This window comes from Melospiza georgiana, chromosome 5 (assembly GCF_028018845.1).
Source record: "Melospiza georgiana isolate bMelGeo1 chromosome 5, bMelGeo1.pri, whole genome shotgun sequence".
Lineage (NCBI taxonomy): Eukaryota > Metazoa > Chordata > Aves > Passeriformes > Passerellidae > Melospiza > Melospiza georgiana.
Genome location: NC_080434.1, coordinates 51,681,791 through 51,702,193, shown reverse-complemented (window position 1 = coordinate 51,702,193; position 20,403 = coordinate 51,681,791). Strand labels below are relative to the sequence as shown.

The following is a 20,403-nucleotide window of genomic DNA, read 5'->3' as shown; positions in this document are numbered from 1 at the left end:
AGATCATTTGCTAATTGCTATTTTCCTCCGCCTTGTAAAAACAAATGTCAGCACAGTACTAAAGTTTAGGACACAATATTTTGCACCAGAAAGTGTCAGAATTTGCACCAAGGTCTGCAGGGGTACACAGGGTTTATTAGGCTAACACATATGATTATAGATCACTTTTGGTAGCAGAAGTAAAACTGATTCTCTTTTCATGCCTAGCTCTCACAAAACACATTATCCAGTTTTTTATCTTATTCACTTGGCTAGAAGAAGTAATAATTATTTTCCTCAGATATCCACACTATTAATTCTAAATATATGAGGCAAACCAGAATAATCAGGGTTGTAAGATGTTTACTTACCTTCTACAGGTGTTCCACGTGACAATGCTCTTGTTCAGGAATTACAGACAGTCTGTTTGTGGTCTGTGCAGGAAGTGGGGCCTGTTGTTTGCTGGTATTCACTATTGAAAGTTAAAATAATTTTTATCTATATTATTAACAGCAAATATATCTACGGAGTGTTGGACTTGCATATGCAAGTTTGAAAAATAATTGAGACCTATCTGAACACAAGGCAGAGAGGGACAGTACTGAAAGTACAAACCATGTTTGGTATTTAACTTCCTTTTAATGCTAGTAGGACTACTATGTCCTGATTCTACACTGATCTGGGAAGCAGCTTGAAAGTAGGCAAATAAATTTGTGAATAAATTGTAGTGAAAATCCAAAAGCATGCAAATTTGAGGTTATGTAAGTGCCCCCCAAAATACAAACTTCTAAATTTGGCCAGTTAAGCAGAAACAATGGAAATTTAGAGTGTGAAATTCCTGACTCATTTTCACATAAGGGCAGCACAGATTGCCACAGGCACACGTGGTGTGGCCTCAGCTCATTTGTCACACACACAGGGAGAGCTACCCGTATCACCCAGTTGCCAACAAAGGTGACAGCATACACCTCAGAAGCAGGAAGGGTGAGGTGATGCCTTTAGCACACAGATCCTGATACAGTATCTCAGTGGAATACTGATGAGGAAATGCGGAGATAACACTGTCAGGCAAATGCACGCGGAGTTGTTTATCCAATGCATTTTTCAAAGAACTGCTGTAGAACACAAATAATATTTTGACTCCAGGTCCATCCTGTCCCTGTCTATCCATTACTTCCATAAACCTACAAATGGGTTTCCACTGAGCTAACAACAAGAGGATAAACTGTGCCACTTATATCTAGCTATGTTCATTCTCTACTGACTACATCATTTGGGCTTTTCTTTTTACAAATGCAATTTAAAAATACAGTTTGGATCTTGGCACTCAAGCAGCTGAATATGAAATTAAAAGTAAAAAAAATTAAAAAGTTTTTAAAAAAATAACAGTGCATCTTGTTTGACCATCAAGATGAATGAGATGAATCTGGAGAGAATGGGAATATAGGCTGATATCCCCTTCAGTGCCTGTGTGTAAGAGTGTTCTGCATGCATGCAAACTGAGCAGAGAAAAGGTCCTTTGTGCATCAGGGCTCTATGGAAAGCATACAGGGGCTATAAAAAGTTACCTGCATCCTATAGATTTTATCCTCCTTTTTATCTGAAAAAAAAATTTAAAAGCTCCAAAGTCTTAATGAAGCTTCACAGTTTTCTTGGTTATGTTGCATTTCAGAAACATGTAAGTCTATGTTAAATATTGAATACTATGAGAAGCTTTGCTTTTGCCAATATAATTCATGTAAATTGAAGGGGGAAAGATAATTATTCAGCTATGTCAGGAACTGAGAGGGACCACCAAATAGGTGATGTTTCAGTTAGCTAAGATTAAACAAATTTCTCTTTCTTGTCTTGGCATCTATTTGCTGCTGTAGAAGATGTGTCTTGCCTGTTCTCTTTGCTAAAAAGAAAATGTATTGCAGAATACAAGGAGGAGTAAGACTGAACTCGCTGGGATGCCAGCCCTGACACTGCTGAGCCAGCATTTGCTTCTGTTTCCTACATGTCAACTAACCTGAAGCTAGAGCAACACATCAGAGATATGGCAGAATTTCCCCTATTTCCTCTAATCTTGTGGGAAAGGAACTATTATTTTAATAGGATAGCACAGAAAACAATACAGGAATTCAAATGAGAGGGAATTTGTCTTGCTGTTTCTTCTGTGGAAATTATAGCTGTCAAGCCCACTTGTATCAAATAGTATGGATGTCACAAACCCTAAACAGTCCAGGAAACAACTGCAGGCCAGGAAGCCTGAGGTTTTATTCTCTGAATCCTGGTTGTCACTGTGACCCTGCAATGCTCTTCTTTCAGGAAGAGTTATGAAACCACCATTCATCAGAATTAACTTTGCATTACTGTGAGCCAGACAATTGAGTCAAGAAATCTTGTATTTGTATCCTACAATGTAAGGAACCAAACTGTGACTCATGAGCCAATGGAGCATCACTAAAAATGAATATATTGTTTGAGCAATGTAGAACAAGATATTATGCTTGAACTAAGGCTGCCCACACAGACTGTAGAGCAATAACATGATGATTTTAACAATATGATTCCTTGTCTGCATTGTCCAGTTCTAGTACAGGAATGAGAACAAGCCTTTTTTTTCTAACACATCTTATGCCACATTTGAAATACAATCAAAATAAACAAGGAATGTTGTTCTTACTCTAGGAAAATAAAGTCTGAATGGGAGTTTATGGTGATAAGATTCCAGTAATATAAATTCCCACTAAAGTATAACCCAACTAATTATGTTAGTGAATCTTCCAGACCCTACTAGGCAGATTCAGCCTAGTTATTAAATGCCCTGATTTATGCAACCTCATTCCTCTGCAACTTATTCTTGCCTATTTTTTTATTTTGAATGGTGTAGCATACAGTTCATGCACACTGGCCTGCTCCCAACAAGTAATTTTGTGCCATGTGCCCAGGATTAACTTTTTTTTAGGATACAGCTACATGAGAATAACTACACTTAGTCAGTTACTAGACTGGAAGAGGTACCAAAGAGGTACCCAAGTGGTTTAGGGAAAATGGGCTAAGGAAGAGGAATAACAACAGGGTAAGTATAACTTTCTTCCTTTTATCTGCATTGGAGACCGATTTAAGCAGCAAGCTGCAAATGACAATTCAGCAGTTTCTATCTGAGTTCTTTTAAAACTCTGTGGGGAATACATTCTACTCCTTCTAATTGCCATTATTAATTTATTAAGCTTTTCTAAAACCTCTTCTACTGCTTCTTGAATTTATGAAAGCTCTTCAAAGAAATTCTTGCAATAAAATTCTCGAGTGGGAATCTCACTAAGATTCTCTGTAGTAAATGCAAAGCAAGGAAGTGGCTTCAATGGATCCTTTTCCATGTGTTATTACTATCAAGTTCTATTTGATGAAAATCCTCTGTGTCTGGAAATACAGATCAGCCACTTAAAGAATACTTCTTGCATTAAAAAAAAAAGGTATCCTGTCTTCTTTCACTTGTCTTGTGGATGCATTTAAGGGAAACTCTTTTTTGTCAGTTCATACCGTTCAAGGGACAGTTACTATACATAAATGCAATGGCAGGGCCAGCTCTGAAGTCTAGAAAATGTTTGCATAACCCATGTTCTAGTGCATTCTTTTTTAGCTTTACAGCCCAGACAACATTTAGTTAATATTTATGACAGAATGCTATTAAGCTCCCCTCTCCTCACTATATGTGCTTAATCCTTTGCAGTACTGTGAATTTGGAAGGTTGTAAATTTAATCCTTCCCCAGAGAACATTCTGTACATTTTCCCCCCTTTCCTCTAGTCACTGGACTTAATGACAATGATTCATGGATATAAAGCCACTAACAGTTTTACAGAACTAACATCCATGCTGTATATTACTTTTTTGTAGGACTACAGTGACATTAAGCCAGTCATTTACTAAGCCTCCTAAGAATTCACTCCCATTCTCGAAGTATAGGCTTCCCTCTTTTTCTTCCCTTGTAATTTCTTTACTTCAAATAACCTTTCAGGAGTACTTTTCCATCTTTTCATCTATAAGATGTACTGTCACATCCTCTCAAGTACTCATTACTGTGTTTCCAGGGTGATTTCATTGTCTTCAGTGGATCTCAATGGTTTCTTTCAAGATTGCAAGCTATGCTCTAATTGTAAGGAAAATATTGTCAAGGGCTGTCAACAAAGTCATTGGTAGCTATTTATAATCCATTATCATGGTAACAAATCCTAAGCTTAGCAACTATGGAAAGAATAAACTCTTCATATGTATTTGATCATATTTTAAATTATATTGGTATAAACCATGAAATTGATTGGATTGACTGAAATTATGGTGTGTGGAACGAAGGAATTTTATTTTAAAATAAACCCCATTATAGCAGTTCATGCAACTAAGCATCTTTCTGGGTTTCATGGATTGATTGTAGTAGAAGGCACTTAAAAATTAGAATGACAGACCAATAAGGGATTCTTATTCTCTTCAGTAAAATCTAGTAAAATCAGATTTGAATTTCCATAAGACCTCATCATCAAAAATGCCTTGGATATACAACATTAAATGGCATTAAAAATGCCATTCTGAACATGTGTTTAAACAGGCATGATATTAGTGAAGCTACTCAAGACAACAGATGTCAGAAAAGTAATTCCTTCCATGCAGAATGAAAAGAATGAGCTCATAAATATATCTCAGAGGTAGCCAGTGCTTTAAGAGCAAGAAGCATAAATTGTACTCACAGGGGAGTTCAGACAGACAAGAAGCTATTCACTCTTTTCTAGGTAAAATTGAAATGCCATGAAATGCTGAGTTGTAGACATAAATTAGTGAGTCTCCTCTTACTCTCAAAGAACTAACAAAACAAAAAGGAAAGTACTTAGGCTTAAGTAATATTTAAAACCACTTTTGTAATTTGCTGGCTTTGTATTTTTCTTGTTTTGAAGGGAAATACAGTTTGCCATTAGTTTGCCATTCAGAGCTATTATTCTATATGTTCATGATAATCTTTTTAAAGATATAGCTCCCTTCACAAAACCAGAATCCATGAAATTTATTAAAACATTTCAGTCTTTGAGCAATGTCAGTGACACTCACGGAAACACCTGGTAATTGGCAGTCACACAGATATTTGATGCCAAATCCAGTTTTCTAGAATCCAAACTTTGTGTTTAGCCATGTCATTTAATTTATCTGTGGTAAGCATACTACCCTCTCCAAAGACCACAATTTTTTACCTATCTGAAACTCAAAAATTTTATTTTGTGGGAATTTGACCCTAGAAATAGGCTATGAAGTGCCAGCAGAACCATTTATTGAGTCCTGCTGCAGCCATTCATTCCATGCTTTGATAGCAAATTTTATCAAGAGTCACAAACACATAGAAGATACAAACACATATGTACATCTCTGTATATTTTTCATACACACACAAAGCACTCAGGTGACAAACCTCAAAACTGGCACACAATATGACCAAAAATTAAAAAGTTCAAAGTCATTAATGCAACACACTGGAAAGACTGGGAGAAGCATTCTCACATTATATATATAAGTCTTCTTATAGTTTTGTTGTCAGATTTATTTCTTTAAACCAAAAAATGTTTCCTTAACATAAGCAGATCAAATTTGTGTATGACCAAGGTAACTCTGAAACAAACTTGAATCATTTCTTGACAGGAAAGTCTTAAAAGGTCTTTCTTGATCTCCTCATGCCTCAAGATTTGTTAAATTTTGTTTTACTTTTATATACTTACCAGAAAAAGGATGAATTTTAGTAGCAGATACAGTTCTTCTTGCATGTATGGAACTCTTTCTTCTTAGAACAGTAGAAACAGATGTTGCTACTCTTTGTTTATAATCTGCTTTAAACAAAATGTCTTATGTTAGCATCAGCCCTGATTAGAAGGAAAGCTTGTAAATCCCTTATTATTAAACTGTTGAATACCTTGGAAAGTGTTTAAAAAATCAGGAAGGTGTTGGAATAAGGTGATGAGGAAAACCAAGAGCCAGGTGATTTGTATTTTTCTGAATGAAATTTTGTAGAAATTTCATTCAGATTTGTCCCTTTCAAATTATTCCTTGCCTTTTTCTAAACTGCGAACCTTGAACAAATTTTGGAAGGATATCAAGAAAAGTACATATTTCAGTACAGGTTTGGACTGTCACTGCTGACAGTGGAGTAGCAAGGATGGACTGCATGGGCAACCTAGGAGGCTGACATATTCCTTGCTAGTGTGGGGTGTTCATCTCAGATAGCACAGTCTGAGAGCAAGCTCCACACCCCTGACAAAGCTAGAGCTGGATTTGGCACCTCTGGCTGTTCCTCAGCACCCAGTTCATAAACTCTCAGTCCTTCCATCCTTCTGCTGCTCTCTAAATGCTGGGCTCTCAGTGGGCTTATTGCAGACATGGTGCAGCTGTTGTGGTTAGTCCTGTTCAGGAGCAACGGCAGTCCAGGGCTCAGCCAGCTTCTGGTGACAGGCTCACTCCAATTCTATGTAACAGAATTTATTTTTATCTTTTTCCTTTGAGAACACTAAGAAATTCATTAAGTTAAAATTATTTAGGTCATGAATTTTTTTATGACTAGCCAGTGGAGATCTAAAGCACTAAAGCCCCAAGCAGACACTGTAACAGTTAAAGCTCTGGAAGTGGTCGTGAGATAAGAGTGGAAAGGAAAAGGCAAAACCATTAATTTCCAGTTTAAGGCCTTTGTAATGGGTCAGTTGTAACCTTCACCAAGTTTATTTGGATATTTTATTTTATGCACTTATCAAAATAGCTTAATGATTCAGAGAGTCTCAGAGTCTACCTAGCAGAATATCTTGCAAGGTCTCAAGAGGAAATGAGTAATTCCACATTTCTTAACAGCTTTCAGTGGTGCTCAGAAATGAAGAGAAAAAATACCAACTGAACTATGGCTGGAAAAACTCATAACAGCTGTTTTAGAAACATAGCTAATAGTTCTGCTCTATTATTTGAGTGCCACTGGAAAAAAAATAGTGTATGGATGCCACCATTCATATGCAATGAAAGGTGGCATCTTAATATATGCACATAAACCTTAAGTTTTATTTTTTGTGCACTTGTCTTTTTATCAGTAACATAATGATGTTGTTTATAATGTTATATATTATAAATTTAACTCATAAACCCACTTTTCCTCAATTAGCATAAAATGTATCCCTGAAGCTAGTAAGTTATTAGAAGCCTCAAAAGGGCATCTCTTCCTCCCTGTTTGTGTTCACAATGATTCTGAAAACTTGAATTTAATAAAAAAGTGTAGTTTAAGAATAAAGCTACTAAATCATTAATCATCACTACTTACAGTTCTACATTAATAGAACAAAATAGAACGTTATGACTCAAAGCAGAGAAAATCAGAGACATGACATTTATAAGTGGTTTTCAAATTACAAATAAAAGTCCTTTAAATTAGAGGACTTAATAGCCCACTTATAAAGTCATAATTTACATTTTGTGGGTTTTATATACATGAAATCTGTCTCAGAAATTGCTTCTAGCAATAAGTAAAATATCATGTATTTTAAGCAACATCATCTGGTAAGGAGCTCCTTTCATCGAGGTTGGGAGGGTACAAACTTGACATCTCAAGCAATTATTTTGCTCAGTCATTAAAGCACAAAAATCACAGAAACATTTTGTGTGTGGGCACTACTCTTCCTTCTGTTCAGTTATGAGTAAAGCTAGACTTCTGTTGCTCCTTCATTACAAAATTACCTGTGCATACAGTAAGGATGACCAGGGGAATGGATAAGGATTATTATTTGGTTTACTACCCCTGTGACCAGGGCCTCCTTTCAGCAGCTCTGAACTACAGGGGAATGCACACCTGCCTGGCAATAGCAACCAAATGCTGCTAGTCTGGAGGCATTCTGCCCACTCAGGGCTGACACAAGCAGAACGTCTCTGCAAACTGCTGTGAAAAGCACCTGAGAGTTATTCCCTCAGGTAACAGCTTAAGTAATATTCTTTCCACAGTGATGAAAGGCAATGTGCTCCTGGTGCCACTTACCTCTGACTTGGGAAGAGAAACAAGGACCAGCAGCTGACAAGAGGTCAATTTTCAGCACTGTTTTTGTGCCGAGGACTTTATCTTAATTGCTCAAAGATCTCAAGCTCAGGGTACCTCTACAATTTTATTCTTGTTTTATTCATTGTATATTGCTAGAGAAAATACTGTAAATCTGATTTCTACCTGTATCCCAAGAGAAGAGCCTATCATGGCTGAAAGAATATTCTAGAAACAATTGTTTCAATCTCTGAACTAATGGCAAGTTCTCTCATAGCAAAGTTCCAATCACTTTGAATAGTCATTAGTGATGTTTCATAAATCACAGAAATGTGTTCTTTGCTGAAGTAATAGCAAAGAGATGAAATGTTATCTGGGCTTAATTCACCTCTTGGCTTAAGAAGGTGCACCTTGGTTGCCCTGCATGGGATTACACCACCAATGAATTTGAATAGCCAGTTTTTAGGACAGACAGATAAGTGTATATCTCCTCATATCTATCCTGTAATTTTTCCTGACTGTGACCTAAATAAATTATCTTCAGGAAGGAAAGGGTATTTCAATTCACTTATACTGGTCATTGGGATTTCTGCTTAAAACTTTCCACAAAGTTTAACAGTAATTGTTTTATCTATTAAAATAGTGTGAAACCAGAAGTTCATATCACTAAGCCATCAATCATCTATCAAAATCCCTACATTTAATTTGCCATCAACAAGCTTGGATTTGCATCTACAGTTTTTGCATCCACCAAAGAGGTGAGAGGTAATACTATCAATCATCTAAGTACTTTAGTCAGTCTCTAAGAAGCTTTTACCATTTGACAATCAAAATATCAGTCTGAGCTACAGCAATAGTCAACAGTTTTATTATTATAAATTAATATATTCTTACTTGCATAGAAATTTAGATTGATGCAGATTAACTTTTTGTTACTTACAGTTCCGTTTCTTTTCTTGGACTATTTTGTAGATAACAATTGAAACAGTAAATACAAAAACTACTGCAATCATAGTGAGCCAAGTGATCTTCGTCATACACATTGGATCTGTCCATAAAATGTACAAGAGAGAAAATTGAGCAGCAAATCACTGGCAGCAGAGAAAAGCAGAACATTCCATCTTGGTAGGTTTATGAATTGTGCCTATCCCCACAGATAAAAACAAAACAAAATCAAAAAAAGAGAAGAGATTATGCCTTTTTCTTTCAGCCTTCTCTGGTTTTTGATGTTAGGTTTCCTGTCGTCTAGAATTTAGCTTAATTTTTGCCTGTATTTTTATATCTATATCTCTATCTATTTCTATATCTATATATCTTTCCATGGCTGAAATAGATACCGATGACTGAGTAACTTTTCAACTCAGCCAATGAAAATGTTTCAAAGATGAACATTTATATTTAAAGTAGAACAAGGGTAACATGTGTCCCCTCTGTCTGCATAAAGCAAGGAAGGGAGTGGTCCATTGTCCAACATTGGCCTGTACTGGCATTCTTAACCTCCTGGTCTATCTTCATATATGACAGAAGGCAAGATTCTACGTATTTTTCTTATAAAAAAGTGAAGAAATGTCACCAACAGGAGCCCTCTGGGGAATTCCTTTAAAGTTGCCTTGAGAAAGAATCACATGGGACTGGATAAAGGAGGTAGGCTGCTCTTTTGGACAGCAACTGCTGCAGAAATGCACCCACATTCCACAGGGATTTAGTTCAATAACTAGTACAAGTCAGGACTGTACACAACAAAGAAATTATGTGGAGAACTTTCCCCTGTGGTTGGTTGAATGGCCTTTCAACTGTCTTTGGCAGCTGCATGTTAATGCATACCTCAGCACTGTCAAATAACTGTTTTAAAAACCAGCTGTGTTACTATAACCCATAAAAAACCAAATTACAGACTGTAGCCAAACTACTGTTTCCCTTTCCCTGACTTAGAACAGCATAATTAGATTTCAACTTCCCTGGTATCTTCTCCATGAAGCAAATGCCAATGACCCCGTGGCTCATTCCTCCTAATTTAGAACTAAAAATATCTTTTATTACAGTAATCTAGGCTCCTTTTAAATAGAGCAGTCTACCTCATCTTGTAGTGGCTTGTAATGACTTGATTATCAGCCTTGCTTAGTAAAAGCCCTGAGCACCTCTTTAGCTGTTTTGAAGTAAAGAGAAAAAAAGACATATTGTTAATTTTCATTGCTAATATGAGATTACTGCTACCCAGGTAAATCAGTATTAACAAAGGGTGGTTAGTTCATAGTATTGACACAAGTTAGCAGGGCAAGTTACAAATTATGCTCCTCTCATGGCTAGACACACCTATTAAAAAAAATCCAAAACAATCCTAAACTGCATTTTCTTCTCTAGAATTTTCCCTGGACTTATTTAACATATATTAATCCAACTCTAAAAACCATATTTTTTCCAGCAAAGGTACAGCATAAAATAAATTTTCCATGCAAAACCAAGTGAATGCAATAATTCCGCAATTTCCAAATTACAAGTGTTGTAGATAGGCAGAACAGAAGCCCTAACCATGGTCAGGAAATCAAACAAAACCCTTTTGCAGCACAAAGAGAAATATAAAAAGCTGAGGTTGTCCTCTGGGGGAACTAAACTTAGTTCAGCTGAAGAATTATCTTTTAAGCATACTGCAGTGAGGCTATATAGTAGGCTACTGCAGTAAAACATTAGAATGGTCAAACTTATCTCCTGATTCTCTTATGACCATAGTTAACAGGGATTTTTAAATTTACCTCCAAGACAACAGGGTTATGCCATTATCAGGAAAGGAAAAATTATATTTCCAGGTTTTATCACATGCAATGTGTGCATCTGTTGCTGCTAAGCAAGAAACAGTGTACAGATCTTTGCTGTATTTCTTCTAGGAAAAAAAGGGCACATCTAACCCTGCTTTAAATCATTATGAAAATCATCAGTTGTCTACTATGGTTTGCTTTTTAATAAGGGGTGTTCAAAATTGTATTCTCTTCTTGTAAAATATTTAAATATTTTCAAATGGTTGCTGGAAGCAGACTACTACCTACTTGAGATTTTTTGCAAGATTATATTGTTTCTAGTTTGATTTCCATTCTGAATCTCTTTTGTAACTTACATTCTATGTAAGACTTCAGTTGCAGTGAAATATTTACACAGGCATTTTGGTCTTCCATCATTGCCAAGAGACAAGAATGATTTAGTTGTTTGTTGGCTGCATTTTGTCCTCTGACCATAGAATTGTTGATGTGGATTTCCATCAGGTAGTTTGTATTATGCTCCACTTCTTTCTTGGAAACCGTAGTGAAATTAAAATATTTATAAAAATAAGTAACATTTTCTGTTTTCACTTCAAGCGAGCCTTTTGGTTTTGGAAATAAAAATTAAAACAAAACTGTTATACAAGTGGTAAATCAAGAGACAACTCTGAAAAAGTACAGTGAATTCTCTGTCTCATTTGCAAAAACATAAAGGTTTCTACATACTGACTATGAAAAATATGGATAAATATATACTGTGTAAAGTTACTCTGAATAGATCTAAAGAACATTGGTTATCTTATACATTTTCCCTACAAAGTATAACTCTTTTTTGCTTTACTATCACTTTTTTGTTATTGTTGTTTTTGTCAGTTGTCAAAGGCAACAGGCAAAAATCAGACTATGAGAAGGATAGAACCCAGGCAGAAGCCACATGATGATAGAGATTTGAAGTGCACACACTGTCTGTCTGCTATCAGTTGCAGGAGGTCCTTGCTTCCCTTCAAACCGCACAATATGTGAGACTTGCGCTGTGTTTACAATAAACAGATGAGACATTGTCAAAAGTCTTAGTTGTACAGGTATAACTGAGAACAGAGGTTGTCCATATATAAGCTTTTATTTTTCATACTTGTTAAGAGAGCTGTTTTGTAATAAGGAAAATATATGGTTGAAAATAACTGAATTTCTTATATTCAGGACTTGGCCTATTGCCTCTGTTGCTGACGATGTTAGAAAGAGGTATCCTCTTCCCCAAAGATTTCTAGATATTTGCAAAGAAAGAACGGGCTGCTACTGCTCTGAAAAGATGTGGGTTGCTATCTCTCCTCTGTATTGCAGTGCCATTCCTTAGTCAGTGCTGCTTTCTATAAAACATGTAAGGCCATTTCTGATGCTACACAGTTGAGGATAATGTAGACTACAAACACAAAAATGGTTATTTCTTCTATAGTTGCCATTGGAATAGTTACCTACTGAATTAGTTCTTCAGATACAGCCTATCTTTATAATGCAGGCAATCTACAGGTAGAGTTCCATAATGACATTTAAAAGTAAATTCAGCTTGAAAAACTGTCAGAAAGTACAACTCCTTATAAATAAATTAAGTACTTTAGAAAGTACTTGCTACCAACATGTTTCACTGACAGCCAGGAATTAATGCCACTGAGAATCTGGCACAAAATCTGCATTTTCTAGCCATGCAAAAAAAGCTAAAAACCGCCATTGTTCACAGACGTGCAAAGACCACAGAGAACCAGAAATATATAATTTTTTTTCTAAGTACCAAATAAAAACTTGTCTTTTATTTTGTAATTAGCTACTTCAAAATTAAGTATTTCTCTTATCCTACTTACTTTTTTTATCTACTGACTCTGATCCTTGATGATCAACATTCACATCCCTCTTGGATTCACACTCTCTCTGTTTAGGATGGGACTGTCGTTCCCTCCAGGACGACTGGCAAATACATGGAATATTTTGGAAATCGGTATTATTTATAATGACCTTCAGCAAAATAGTCTGGGTTTCTCTTCTTTGTTGCACTGATGTTTTGTAAGAATTGTTAAAAGTACAAAGCGGAAAAGTGATGTTACTTGATGAACAGGTATCCATGCAGGACACCATTACAGTGTTGGCTGTAAAAGAAAGAGTGCTACATTAGTCAGACAGTCATATAGGACACATGGACATGTGCTTAGAAGCATCATGTAGTGCATATTCCAACCATCTTATGATGAAATGCACTTTTTTTTTTTTTTTTTTTTTTTTGAGGGTTATGACAAGATGTTAAATGCATCATATGTAAGAGAAAGCAAGCACAGAGTCTTCTCACAACCTAGATGCTGGATTTTATTTGCTTAATTGTGTTAAAACTCTTGTAATAGTAGCTGGAATTTCTGATGGTATCTAGTCACATTCCTGTTTCAAAGCTGCTCCAATTTCTTCAAAAGAAGAGAAAGCACATTTATGCTTCTTCAAAAGAATGGAAAACTTGTTTGTAGAGGGAACTCAGCCCTGGAACAGTGCAGTTGCAACACTCCAATGTACTTATGTTGTAAAGTAGCTATAATCAGTATGAAAGCTTTCTTTCCAAGTGACATTGAAACCGCAGAGTGAAAATACACAGCAATGCTGTGAATCTTCCAGCCACACCCTTCACATTCTCTTATATTCAGTCAGCAAACAGGGACTTTAATTATGACCTTTGGGTTTGGTATTCGTAGTCAAATTTCAATATCAAGGTACCATAGCTAGAGTACATTAATGCAGTTCTGGCAACCAGCAAAAACACATAATTATAAATGAGTGTGATTTGTCTTCCACATTACAGTAGAGCTTTATCATGCAAATTTTTACTTGGGTTAACTTTGAACTACTTTTTCAGTAACTTTGAAGTATGTTTTCAGATAAAAAACCTCAAGAATAAAAAAATTTGTGTGACCCCAACATGAAATATGTCTTTATGAATAACCACTTCCCAGAGCTGATGCTGCACTGACCTACAGCTTTATGTTTCCCATTCTAGTAGTACCCTTGCACCTCTATAAAGGGAAAATTTTGTATCTAACTCCCATTATGAGCAACTGGAGCAATGTGATCATAAATCCTTATGAATAGAGAGCAAAAAAATATATCCTTTAGTTGCTTCAGTGCTCAGCTGCACTCGGCCACCTGTGCTCACAGAGCAGCAGGTTGACCTCAGAAATGATTCAGTGAGATTCCAGATAGGATACAGAAATAAAATCCAAACTCCAATGTCAAAGTCAATTATCTTCCCTTTACTAACACTACATCAGAGAGTCATGAACTCCTTAAAAACATAATAAATTGAAATGTAAAACACACAGGTATAAAAAAGTTCATTTTGATATAAAAAGGAAGAATAACAGACAAAATTTAGGGTTTGATCTTTCCCTGAGGCAAGACACAGAATTTTTCTTGAAATGCTTACAATCTGACCCACACAACAGGTCATGGAGCAGGCTTCTGAGATTAAATTCTTCCACCTGAAAGAGGCATTTTGGGTAGAACTTGTCTGTGGAGATGAACCAGGAGCAAAAATGGAATGCTTACTCCGCTCTCATGGCAAGCCATGGCATCTGGGCAACCAGTCTAAAACCACTGCTACAGCTTTCAAGGGCAACTAACCATAATTCCCTAACATATCCTTTTCACCAAGAAATCTGTACATGGGCTTGGGAAGCTGCTGACTGCACTGTGACAGACATCTATGTTCAGCACTGCAAAGTCCATTTTGAACTGCACAAATGGCTGAACAGATCCCAGAGCTGCCTGTGAGCCTCACTGTAGGTGTGTCAAAGGCCTGTTATCTGTTGTAGGTGTGTCAAAGGCACATTATCTGAGCGGAAAAGGTGTGAATGTTGTTAAGTTAGGGAGGATGCTTCCCATCCTCTTGAAAGGTCTCTATTGAGACAGCAGATCAAATGACAATCTAGTATAAACAAACTTCTTTTTTCCCCACATCACAGGACTGTGGCCTTTCTAAGGAGGGATATAGATTGTCGAACACTTGAAGAAGGGCAGCAACAGAACTACCCTTTCCAAGTGGGTTACATGGCAGACAGAGAGCCATACCATACTCCTTGCTCCTTGCTACAGGACTGGGAAGCACCCTCCCAAATGCAAACATCATTCTGGAAGCCTGAAAAGTTTTGTGAAAGGAAACTTGGAAAGGATTTTGTGAAATCTGAACACAGGCAGCCTGAATAGTAAAAAAGGATTGCTCAGATGAAACCATGCAAAGTAACTCTAGGGAACTGATTTATATTCAAAGACCTGCAATCACATGCTTAATGTTAAGAAGTTCTGTGATTGTTAAATTCTTCTATAAAACCTCTATTTACAGGATGGTTTTTCATATAAAATCCAAATCCATTAAAAGTATTCACAGGGAAGATCAAAATTTATAAAAAACTTGCTTCCCATTAAGAAAATCGCAAATATTTCACTTTGCATGGGTTTGACTCTTTCATTCTGCAGTATTCTGTTTTGAGTGAGAGCTGCAGTGTACAGTACAGTTGCATTTTTTATCACTTCCTTATGGAAGCTGGAGCTGCCACATAATACTGCAGAGATAAAAGACCTATGGTACAAGTTGGGGAATGCACAACTGATAGATTAGAGGAGATGCACTCCATCAAGTAGCAGGACCCAAGGGATAGGACTGGGATTGAAAGCATCAGAGCCCAAAAGGATAACCTCCTACTCTAAATCAGTGCAATTTAAAGGTTCAGTGGCTTGTAACCGACAAATGCATTGCTTTACAAACAGAAAGGAAACATTTCACTTCTGGTGATGCTGAATTGTATTCTTTTGAAAAAAATTTAAAGGCTTTTTTTTGGTTTGTTTTTTTTTTTTTGCAAATTGATTTCCCCCTAAATTGTTGTTTAATGACAAATTTCCATTTTTATTCCCTCGCCATAATGAAAGTAAATGCTGGAATTTCCCCTGGGATAAGACATCCAGTAATTAGGAGCTTTCTGCCATTCATTTAGGAACTAACAGAGGAAGAGCCAGTGATTATATTTCACAACTCAAAGATTTCCAACAACTCTGTCTGCTGAAGTCTCATGGTGTAACCAGCAATTTGAAACACTTACAAAAAATTCTGTACATTTTAGGTTTGTCACAAAATCTGAAAAAAACAGTTTTCAACAGAAGGTTTTTGATGAACCAGAGACCCAAAATCCTTAGAGATTTTGAATAAATTTTTCAACATATTTACTTTATAATGTAATTCAGACATCATTACACAGTCTGTTATATAGTAATTTAGTTTTTAAAACATCCAAAATGCAGCAATAATTTTAATTTTCCAAATATAAATCTGTGCTGCTCCGACTAAGATTCTGTTCCGCACATATACTTCACAATCTTATTTTAGACATGCTGTGATTAAGACAGAATTGCAGTGATCGCACTATTACAGCCTAAAGCATGGAAAATAAGAGCAATCTAGAAAAATTATCATGGAAAAATATAATTATTCTTTGATGTTTGACACTAAGATTAATGTTTCCTTTTGGTGATAGTCCTGTAATTGTTTATTTGGATAATCTGTGCAACAAATACTTTGTTTACCTCTTCAGGGAGGTAAAACATTAATTATTCCAACATCTTAAACTGAATTATAAAAGTTATGATATTCAAAACTTATGACAGCTTACCAAGCTTGTTCATTTATAAACTATAAAAATTGATACATTATATTCTAATCACTGATATGTCTACTCTTTATGGTTAATGAAAGAAATATATAAGTAAATGAATCTGGATATTTTGATACTAAATTATATGCTTCGTAAAGAAATTATGTTATGATGCCTGAGAATACAGTCTTTGTCAAAGGGATGCTTTTTATTATAATAGTTATTTAGTCAAAAGCCTTCTTAGGAATGGATGTGACAAAACAATTTTAATTAACTCATGCAGTTTTAAAAAAGTAACTTGCACACATGTATAGTTTGCATTTATCCTAAATTCAGTATCAGCCTCTAGGATCACAAAGAAGAATTTGCCATTTATGCTACAAGATTTGCTTTACTCAGTTTCATCCATTCTGCTCTACTTCTTGTCAGATCACACTGCATATCTCCTTCACAGACAGCATCTCATTGCCAGATAGTAATTGTACACAGTTTTACAGCATTTAAATATAAAAACTTCTAAAAAGTTGTTTCTGAAGACATAAGCACCTGCTATAAAAGAACATTAGCATTTTCACTACTTTCTTCATTATGAAGGCCATAAAAATACATGCATGGAAATAATTACCAAAAATTTTGCAGTGTACAGAAATTATGAACTCATTCCAAATTACCACATATAATTAGCTCTGTTGGTAAAAAATCTAACAAATAGAGTCTATATCCTTTGCAATTTCCAGATGTGTGCAGCATCCTAACCATTGCTTTTAGGAAAGCATGTGCCAACTTTTCAGTTGCAGACTTCAGAATAAATAAAAGGTTATTTTAAAAGCTGATCACTCACCTTCATGGATTTTGAAAAATTCAGGTAAACACAAAATAAACACGATAATTATTCCTAGTCCTAATCTGAAGACTACTGGTTTTCTCAAAAGCAAGCACATGTCACCAAGGCACTCCCATCTAGCATAGTGATGGCAACTTCCTTCCTGGTTTAGCTTTTAACTTAGTGCAGACATTATGCAAAATAACACCTATTCATTTCCTTTTCTTATAATGACTTTCCCTTTTACTTCTCACTGCATTAACTTGCAAAAGACCACATTCTGTTCTTACATGGGCATAGATGAGGATGATTCATTCAAATATGCTCAAGATAAAATTCATGTACCACAATGACAATAAGGAAAAAAACCCAACTATTTTATATGTTTGTGGAAGTTTTTGCTTTAAGAACCCCTTAATAACCACTTCCATATACCTGCTAAACAGTAAGTCAGTTATCTTTGTGAAGGAATTTTGTTCTCATTTGGCCAAGAAGATTTTTTAAAAAATGACTCAGACCCTCATCATAAAAATTATTCAGAACCACATGAGTCAGTTATGGGGATTTTATTGTTTTATTTATATACATTTGCATGTGGCTAGGTGGAAGAAAATGTTATGTAATAGACAATCTTTCAGACTTTATTAGACTATTGATTTGACCATTACAATCTAAAGTTTTTCTACTGGCAATCAGTGATATGCTAAGCACAATGAACTGAGGATGAGTTGTTCATATTATCAATTGCTGCTGTATTCTTTAAAGATGACAGATGTTTTGCCAATCTGTCAAGTGTCTTCAGTTTGCTTTTTATTATTCTTTACACCACAAGAAGACTGGATAGAGCCATTGCTATTTCTATGACATGATAGTCAAAATTTTTCAGCTAAACTTTTCAGTTAAAAGTGAAGTATTAATTCTGACAACCACCATGATATTCTATAAATTTTTATTATAGATGAGACTGCAAAGAACATTTCTGAAATGTTGTGAATAAAACTACCCTGAATGATGCATATGTGAAAGCAAATAACTTGACTCAAATATAGAGTAATATAGTATAAAGGATTTCATTAATTCAGAAAGATGTCTTCTGAAGTATTTTTCCCAAAAGCCATTAAATATTGAGTACTAGCCAAATGAAGTAATACTGTTGAAATTAAAATAAGAAATGCTCTACAAACTCGAAATGCTCTTTTTGCTAGTTACCTCAGAACATGAGTAAAGCAAGTGGAAGCAAATACAGTATTCATTCTATAGAAAGAGTCCTATGAAGCTGTAGTAAATATAAATTTAATGAAATTTTAAATGTAGCACTTTCAAGCAATGAAAGCAACGAAATCAAAGCAAAATGAATGCTGATTTTTTGACAGAATGGTATAATAGAAGCAATAGAGTACAAAAAATCATAGGTATGAGTTGAAAAGGAAAAAATTATGCAATTTATATGTCATCCATTAGGAATTTAGCTCTACTTTGTTTTTGCTAATTTGCATTGCCCCTTAAGTATCTTTCATATCAGTTACTTACATTTTCCTGTTTTCAGTGTTGTATGGTGTTCACCCATCCTATCTGTCCAGAAGAAAAGGAGAAAACACTGCAAAACCGCAGGAGGACTTTTCAAGTACTATGTGTATCTGTCCCTTTCTGATACAGACTATCACCACTGATGGTAGTGTCTAAGGTCAGAATAGATATTCTGCTATAGGATTCCACCCAAGCTCAGGCTGATACAGTATTAACCTGTGGAATACTCTGAGGATCAGATTCTACAGAAGGTGCCTTCCAAGAACTTTGCAGTAAGCCGATGGGCCTATCTATTTTAGGGCTATTGTGATGACAGATTTAATTTTGTTTTGTTTCTGAGTTCAGAGTGTCCATGTATGATCTGTCTGCACATCCCTCAGGGACATCACAAGCTTTAGACACGGCTACCTTTGGGCAGATCTGTGTGTATGTGTGTGTGTGTGTTTGTGTGAACTGGCTGAATCAAGTGGTGTGTGTGTGTGTTTGTGCACGTGTGAATGTGTGTGTGAACTGGCAGAGTCGTGTGTGTATGGGTGTGTGTACGTGTGTGTGTTTGTGTAGGTGAACTGGCTGAATCAAGTGTGTGTATGGGTGTGTGTGCGTGTGCGTGTGTGTGTGTGTGTGTGTGCATGTGTGTGTTTGTTTGTGGGGGCTGGCCACACACCGACCTAGAAAACATGAGCTTTCTTTCTTGGGGACAATCTTCCCTCCACCTAGCTAGTAACTTTTACACAGCTGGAACAACTATCATCTTTGAAACCCCCATCCTAATGTCAAGTTTAGTTAAAACTGGCTCATTTAATGCCAACTGGTTATTTAATGCCAGCTGGGATGAGACCTGTCAGACAGGTGAAGCACACAAGCCACACACAGCCATGCAGGCCGTATTTCCGTGCAGAACGAGGCCCAGCAAGCACTGTGGATCTCATTACTGCATCCAACCTGCACCACCATGCCTCAGCAATGGCCTCCTGCACCCTTAAATCAGTTCGAGCAGTTGGACGTGCATCTGGCTGTCACACAGTCTATTAATTTGGGAAATTATTCCACCTCTGGATGGCAGCGGTCACTGGTAAGGCCAGTGAGGAGGGCAGGAAAGGCTGCGTGTGTTTGCACACATGGGGTGGTTAGGAGGGGCTGCCTCAGCAGCGAATACAGGGTCCTGAGAGCAGGTGAAAGGCTGCGGTATTACCACACGTTTATTTTTCTTAAATGGGACAGCGAGCAGCTACGGAAATGTTTGGCTTTATGTTTTTGTAAGAAAGACAAAGACTCCCAGGAACCGGATGAGCCGGACAGCGCCTTCCCTGACACTTCCCCTGCCCCGCCGGCAGGGGCGCGCCCCGCGGGCGGCGCCGCAGCGTGAGGGGAGCGGGAGCGGCCCCGGCCCCGGCCCCGGCCCCGGCCCGCCACACGCGGCCACGCGCCGCTCCCGCCCCGGGGCCGGGGGCGGGGCCCGCGGGAGGAGGCGTGTCCTTCGCGGCCCCGCCCCTCCGGGTCGCCCGAGCGCAGGGAGGGGCCGGAGCGGGGCAGCGGGGACGCGACAGCGGCGGGCGGGAGCGCCCAGTGCCCGCGGCTCCCGGCGGAGCGGGAGGGCTGGCGGCCGCCGGGCGGGGCGGGAGGAGAGGGCGCG

General features: G+C 37.1%; 1 protein-coding gene across 1 annotated transcript; it reads right to left on the bottom strand.

The window, feature by feature from the left end:
- Positions 1–353: 353 nt before the first annotated feature.
- On the bottom strand, positions 354–17,361 carry TMEM156 (transmembrane protein 156). The gene is made up of 6 exons (XM_058025327.1): positions 17,262–17,361; positions 12,605–12,886; positions 11,108–11,356; positions 8,939–9,046; positions 5,720–5,827; positions 354–451 (listed from the first exon to the last, which is right to left on the bottom strand). Exons 1-6 carry the CDS (start codon positions 17,359–17,361, stop codon positions 354–356), a joined length of 945 nt encoding a protein of 314 aa, XP_057881310.1.
- Positions 17,362–20,403: the final 3,042 nt, after the last annotated feature.